Genomic DNA, 7,583 nt, shown 5'->3' with positions numbered 1-7,583 from the left:
GGGCGTTCGGCGCGAGGTCGTGAATGTTGGCTTTCGTCGCTCGAATAGTTTGATTTGACTCGGAGGTGACGACCCTAGTGGCGCGGAGAACGAAACTCCGACATAGGTTTAATATGCCCAATAAATACATTATTTTTCTTTGCTATAAATAGATGCTTCATCCTTCATTCCTTCACTTCTTCTCAGATCTATAAGGTATTTTCTTTCTCTCTTCCTTTTCTTTTGTTCTTTGCCGGAACTCTCCGTTTTCCGGTTTGCCGCTGCGATTCTTCACTGTTCCGATGGATGCTCGAGAAGAGTTTTCGCCATCGCCTGACCGATCGATTGATCGGGTTGCTCCCCCGCCTTTGAGATCGGATTCGAAGTTCGGGAAAGGGAAAGGAGCGGTAAGCGGTTTGAATCTTCCCATAGATCGATCGGTCGGTACCCGACTGCTACCGTCGGCGATTGTGCCTCGCCAAGGCCTTCCGCGTGACTCAGATCCTAGGGAGTTACCTCAGGAGGATGTAGACGGTGATTGCGTTGTCGAGGGCACAGAAGAGATCGTTCCGGCCAGGGAAAAAGGTGATCTCGCGATAGAGAGAAGAAGCGAAGGCGATTGTGCGGCGAATGAGATTAGGCGGGATCGAGCCACCATCGTTGACGGGACCCCCGACGGAGGCGTCGACGATCGGTTGATCGGCCCGATGGGGAAAATTCACCGACTGACTCCCTTATGCTACCGCCATGATGGTGCCATTGGGCAACTCTTGGATCTCCCGTCGAAGCTTGCTCGGCCGTCCGTAGTGCAGGGACAGAGTTGGGGCGATGTTTTGCCGACTGAGTCAACTTTCAGAAGTGTGTCTTCGCTGTTGAAGGAGTGCGGAGCGTATGGCATCGAGTTTATTATTCTGCGGCCCGATCAGCGGCCTTGGACTCCACCGATCGGCTTTCAGTGCGTCTATGAATCATTCTTTCAGAAAGATTCCAGGTTGTGGTTCCCGATCCCTCGTCTGGTTACTTCTTATTGCGTGCACCGAGACATAGCTATGACTCAGTTGATGATCGGGGCCGTGAGGATCGCCGTTGCGTTGATGGTGGTGGCAGCAGAGAACAATGTGTCAATGTCGGTTTGGATTTTCGAGGAGTTGACACAGACCCAGCCAAAACCGAATGGTTTATTCGCGGTGCAAATGCGTTCGGGGCTTCACATCTTGACTGGTCATCCTCGGGGACGAAGCTGTGGCAGCGCTCATACTTTTTCGTTAAGGCTAATAGTGCTGCCTTCGAAGATCCGCCAGACGAAATCTTCCGAGTTCTATGGAGTTCTGATATCGGTAGTTAGCTTATACCGAGCGATCGACGTACCAAATCTGGTTTTAACCTTATGTCATTTTTTTTTTGTTTTGCAGTTGCTCATCCGAACACCATCGGCCCTCAGGACACCTTCTGGAAAGACGTTCCGAAGGTGGTGGTGCTTAATCAGCAGACGTGGGCGAGTTTCGAACGTCAGAGAATCAGTTGCCAACAGAAGCGCATCGTAAAAGGTTCTTTCTTGTTGCTTTGTTCAATTGACTAGATAATCATCATTTCTTCCCTCACGCTGATCGTTTCTCCCCCTTTTTTTTGTCCTAGTCGATTGGTCGCCAGATGTTCCGTGCGTGACGACGACCGGGAAAAGGATGAAACTTCCACTTATGGGGCACATTCCGAAAGCATATCCGAGCTACAGCGAGCTCCTACGCACTCAGCTAAGAGGTGAGAGCTTCAGCTCCATGGCTGCGTCTGAGGGCGAAGATGCCGAGCCTCTGAGATCTCCGGCCAAGGAGACAGTGATCGGAGGGGGAGACGTCGCGGCTTCGGATTCAGTGGTCGAAGGGACAGACGTTTCAACGGCCGATGCCCCCAGTGTTAGTTTGTTGAAGAAGAAGAAAAAAAAGAGAAACAAGTCTTCTAAAAAGGTAGCGGTCTGCTCCGGGGATGAGAAAGACTTAGGGGAGAAAAATCAGGTGGAAGGCGATCATTCGACTAGCGAGGCGGATGGCTCTAACGATCTGACCGAGATGGGCCTTGTCGGATCGATTAGTGCGAAGAGGAAAGAGCCGACCGACGGGAATTTTCTTGGACCTGGCGGAAAGATTCAGAAGAGGTCGCGAGGTCCTTCTCCTCTTTCTCTTAAGGAGATTGCTTTACCGGTCTCTCGCTTACTGCCTTGGGGAGGGTTGAGTCCTCCGTCCGATAGGTTTTCACTAGCCTCATCTGAGCATTGGACCTTTTGTCATGACAAGGACTCGCCGTTCGTCAGCGAAACTGATGTGTGTGCTGAGCTTGTTCGTCGGATCCGTGGTGGCTCACACTTGATGCCGGAGACTTCCGAGCTCGCGTTTCCGGATGGGTTTATCGCATCTGCTCAGGCCGACGTGGAAGTAAGTTCCCAACTAACCAACGTATATCGTGAGTTAGCTGTTGTTTGCTCGACTAATCGTTGTCTTTTCCTTTTTCCTTTTGTGTTTACTTTTATAGGCTGCTGTCCGTAAAAACCAACTCATTTTGGATTACGAGCTGTCACTGCGTAGGATGGCTTCAGATTTTGCTAAGGCCGAAGCGGCAATCAAGAGCAAGGATGCGGAAATCGAGAAGTCTAAAAGGGTTGCTCTGGACAAAGCCAAGGAGATGATCGCCGAGCGAAGCCATTTTCATCGTGAGCACAAGCAGGATGCTGAGATAATTAAAGGTCTTGAAGGCGAATTGGAGGCTGCTCAAAGTAGGATCGATCGATTGGAGGCAGAGAAGGCCGAGGAGGCTGAGAAGGCGAAGAGGACGATGGATCATGTGAGACAGGTGCACCGCCGCGAGCTTACGTTCGAGATGAGTTGTATCGGAGCGGCGGCGGTGGATCGTTTCGACAAGTTTAGGAGATACATGGTCGATCGAGATAAGCGTGAGGAGAAGCTCGTTCTCCACAGTCAGGCTTTCGGAACTTTGGATGGGCTGGGCATGCTGGAAGAGTGGGGGATGCCCGTCCCGAAGAAGTTGAAGGATATCTTGTCTGCCAACGAGGTAAAGTTCAAGGAAGAGCTGGAGGGAGTTGTCGTTGAAGATATCACGGACCACGATCTCGCTGTCTCCTCTCTTCCTCGTCTCGAGTGACTTCAGGGTTCGAACCAGTTTGGCTTGAACGTTGGTTCGAACATAGAGGTTGTTGATCCGGCTGCGGCTTGCGAAGTTTCGATTCAGGAGATTCGGACAGCGGGAACGATCGGTGCTGCCGTTCTGGATTCAATCGCCGAAGATTGATCTCCTGAGCCGACTGAGTCGTTTGTTGTTGTTTCATTATCTATCTCCTATCCTTTTGTCGCCGCTTCCAAGCTGTGTCTTTCGATTGCCTTGATACTCTTCTTTCAAACTGTTGTTGTACTCTTAGCTCTTTGCTTTTTGGATGTTTTTATTTTTGTTTCGAACTCGCAAACTTGAGATAGGCTTCGTCATTGTCTCAAAGCATTTGTGGTTGCTTGGTCGATATACATGAATTGCGCGTTCCCAGTCTTTTTCTCACTTTCGGCGGGTGATCGGGTGATCGACTGAAATGCGCGCAAGGGTGATCGACTGAAATGCGCGCAAGTAATCCTATCGCCGAAGTGAGTCGTTTGTGTTTCCATAGCAGGGTGTCGCATTTCAAGCGGGGTAAGGGAGGCGTGCTTCGCTAGCTTGCAACTGAGCTGTGAATCCTCTTGGTGACCGAATGACGGGGGGGGGGGGGATCTCGCCGTCGATCGATCGATTAATGCTAGCTCGTTTATATCGAGTCTCCGCCGATCAGTCGTCTGTTCCGAAGATCGGTCTCGGAAGACGGACAAAATACTCGTTCACACTTAGATTATGCGATGCATAGCCATTCTGTTGGGCGAAAGTGGCATACGTGCATTCGCGTGATGCCTTTGCGGAGTATCTCATTTCGTACGAAAAATATGTCGACATCTATATATATATACATATGTATATATATATATATATTTTTTTTTTGGAGTATGACTGAACCTAGTGGTAGGCTGCCTACGTATCCCGTTAAGGGGATCAAGCCAATCGTAGTTCGGTTTCAGTCATTTGCCGTTATTAAAGCAAAAGTGACAGGAACGTGCTCATTCGGTGTTTGGGCAGAAGTGACACGGCGTCATCCGCCTGAAGCTTGGCAAAGGTGACGTGTTGTCATTCGTTTAGCTTTGAGCGAAAGTGATGGTGAGGTCATTCGCTCGGTTTTTTTTTTTTTTTTTTGTGTGTCGCTTGATGGCGACGGCTAAGTAAAGTATTTCCGGAGGTTGGCAGCGTTCCACGCTCTGGGTAGTGGTTCGCCAGTCGAGGTTTCCAATTGGTAAACACCAGGCTTAACGACTTCGACTATCTTATATGGCCCTTCCCAATTCGTTCCCAACTTGCCGGCCCTCCATTCCTTTGTGTTTTCGAACACTTTGCGAAGGACCTGATCGTTGAGTTCCAACGGTCGGGCGCGAACCTTTTTGTTGTAATAGGATTCAGCAAGGTGTTTGTAGTTCTGGATTCGGAGCAACGCTTGGTCTATTCGCTCTTCGATCGCATCCAAGGCATCAAACAGCATCTCTCTGTTCAGTTCCTCATTCCGTGGCATTTTTGCTCGGCGAAGGCTCATGAAGTTAACTTCTGCCGGTGCCATAGCTTTGACCCCGTATGCCAGAGAGAATGGCGTCTGACCGGTCGCGCTTCGTAGAGTTGTCCGGTGTGACCAAAGTACCCCGTCCAACTCATCGGCCCAGTGACCCTTCTTGAGGTCCAAGCGCTTCTTGATGCCGTCGAGGATCGTCTTGTTAATGGCTTCGGTTTGTCCGTTGCAATGCGGATAGTGAGGCATCGCCGTGTTCAAGCGAATCCCCTATCGTTCTAGGAAACCGCGGAAGTTGCTGGAGATAAACTGAGAGCCATTGTCAGTGACGATCTCGTAGGGAAGGCCATGCCTGCAGATAATGTTCCTCCAGACAAAGTTCTGGACTTCTTTGTCGGTGATGTGAACGAGCGCTTTTTCTTCGACCCACTTGGTGAAGTAGTCCGTCATGATCAGAGCGTATTTGTGTTGTCTGGAACTTGGCATTGGTCCGATGATATCCATCGCCCAGCGCATGAATGGGTAGGGAGCCGTCATAGTTCTTAGAATTTCGGTCGGGCTGTGTATGTTTGACGCGTGCCGCTGGCACTTCTCGCATTTGCGTGCGTACGCCTCGCAATCAGCGATCATGGTCTGCCAGTAAAAACTGAGGCTTTTCACTTTAAGAGCTAACGCCCGACCGCCTGAATGGTTCCCTGCTGCTCCTTTATGAGTTTCTGCCATGGCGAGCGATGCTTCTTCTATTCCGAGACATGTCAACAGAACTTTGGCAGAGGTCCAAAGATGTAGTCTTCCATCGATGAGAACGTAGTTTGCGCTCTTGGTTTTCAATCGACGAGCTTCCCATTTGTTTTGCGGGAGTGATCCGTCTGAGAGAAATTGGATAAAAGGGGTTCGCCAGTCGGGCGGTGTATCACCGGGTCGATCTCCTGATTCACTGGTATCCATCGCATCTGTTGTGTCGATCGCCACCACATGGTCGCTTTCTTCGTGTGATAGGGTGATGCTTGGTCTGTCGATATGTTGAATCGGAATGGTCCGCTTTACTTGATCCCTTGGACTGCTCCCGAGTGCCGCTAGAGCGTCTGCGCAGACGTTTTCGCCGCGGGGGATCCTTGTGAGCTGGAAAGACTCAAATGTTTTGGCTAGGTCCTGCACGATTTTAAGGTAAGCATCCATTTGCTCGTTCTTAGCGTCGTAGTCCCCGCTAAACTGGTTAGCGACCAATTGAGAGTCCCAGTAAGCGTGGATGCGCTTTGCTTGGACTGCTTGTGCAAGGCGTAGTCCAGCGATAAGGGACTCGTACTCCGCTTCATTTTTGGATGCTTTGAAACCTAGTCGGAAGGATTGCTGGAGCAATTCGCCGCAGGGGGATTGGAGGTGGATGCCAATCCCGGAACCTTTGTTGGAAGATGATCCATCGACATGTAGAATCCAGGTAGCGTCGGGTAGTTGTAAGTCTTGCTCGAGTTCTGGCGTTAGCTCAATGAGAAAATCGGCCAAAACTTGAGATTTTGCAGCTGGTTTACTCTGAAACGTGACGTTGTACTCGCTCACTTCGAGAGTCTACCCGAGTGATTGGAGTTTTGCATGATGGTTCGCAGTGGTAAGTTTGTCTGGATAACGACCGAATGAGATTGGAAATAAGGCCGAAGCTTCCTTGCCGAAGTTATAACTGCCAATGCCATCTTTTCGAGGGTCGAATACAGTGTTTCTGCGTAGGTCATGCGTTGGCTGGTGTAGAAAATTGGACGCTGCTCGCCTCGTTCATCTTTGACGAGTACGCTACTCACAGCTGCGCCAGAGACTGCAATGTAAAGGTATAATGTATCGCCTTTGTCTGGCTTAGCCAACACGGGTGGCGTTGGAAGATAGTGTTTGAGTTGTTCGAATGCTTCCTCGCATTGTTCGTTCCAGATGAATTTCTTGTTGCCGCGCAGCAGATCATAAAAGGGGAGGCACTTATCGGTCGATCGTGATATAAATCGATTTAGGGCGGCGATTCGACCGGTCAAACGTTGCACCTCACGACTATTTTTGGGACTAGGAAGGTCGAGGATGGCAGTTATTTGCTTTGGGTTCGCCTCGATCCCCCTCTGAGTCAGTATGTATCCAAGGAATTCGCCGGACGTTACGCCGAAAGTGCATTTCGTTGGATTGAGCTTCATGCCGTACTTGTTCAAGATGAAGAAATAGTCTTTGAGATGGTCGACATGATCGGCTGCCTTTTGGGATTTCACCAACATGTCGTCAATGTATACTTCCATTGTGGCTCCCAATCGCTCGGAAAACATTTTATTGACGAGCCGTTGGTATGTCGCGCCGGCGTTCTTAAGACCGAAAGGCATTACTTTGTAGCAGTATATCATGCGGTCAGTGATGAAAGCCAATTTCTCTCGATCGTCTGGATGCATCATTATTTGGTTGTAACCATAGAAGGCATCCATAAATGTTAGCAGCGCGTTGCCTGCCGTCGATTCGACAAATCGGTTGATATGAGGGAGGGGGAAGCTGTCTTTAGGACATGCTTTGATAAGATCTGTGAAGTCAACGCAGACACTCCATTTGCCATTCTTCTTCTTGACGACGACTGGATTTGCCAGCCACTCGGGATACTTCACTTCCGTGATGGAGCCCGCGTTCAGCAATCGGTCGACCTCTTCATTGACGGCCTTTGATCGTTCGGGGCCGAGCTTGCGCCTTTTTTGACGATTTGGTTTGAACGTTGGGTCGACGTTGAGCTCGTGTGTAGTGACGCTTGGGTCAATCCCTTTCATGTCGGAGGTAAACCAAGCGAACGTGGAGACGTTATCCCTAAGGAATGAAATGATCGTATCTTTCGTGTCATCGGGGAGGTGGGCGCCGTTGGACGGTCTTGGCTTGGTCACTGTCGTCGATGGCTACCTCGAGAATTTCTTCCTTGAAAGGATAGACCTTCTGTATTGGTTTGGCGACTGAGTTAACGTGGGAA

The 7,583-nt window shown here is 50.0% G+C and overlaps 1 protein-coding gene across 1 annotated transcript; it reads left to right on the top strand.

Moving 5' to 3' along the window:
- Positions 1-281: 281 nt before the first annotated feature.
- LOC111203785 (meiosis-specific protein ASY2-like) lies at positions 282-3,129 on the top strand. Its single transcript, XM_022697831.2, has 4 exons — positions 282-1,200; positions 1,392-1,526; positions 1,615-2,405; positions 2,503-3,129. Exons 1-4 carry the CDS (start codon positions 282-284, stop codon positions 3,127-3,129), a joined length of 2,472 nt encoding a protein of 823 aa, XP_022553552.2.
- Positions 3,130-7,583: the final 4,454 nt, after the last annotated feature.

The sequence above is a fragment of the Brassica napus genome, chromosome C3 (genome assembly GCF_020379485.1).
Source record: "Brassica napus cultivar Da-Ae chromosome C3, Da-Ae, whole genome shotgun sequence".
Classification (NCBI taxonomy): Eukaryota; Viridiplantae; Streptophyta; class Magnoliopsida; order Brassicales; family Brassicaceae; genus Brassica; species Brassica napus.
The sequence above is the reverse complement of the archived record's forward strand: the minus strand, read 5'-3'. Positions and strand labels throughout refer to the sequence as shown.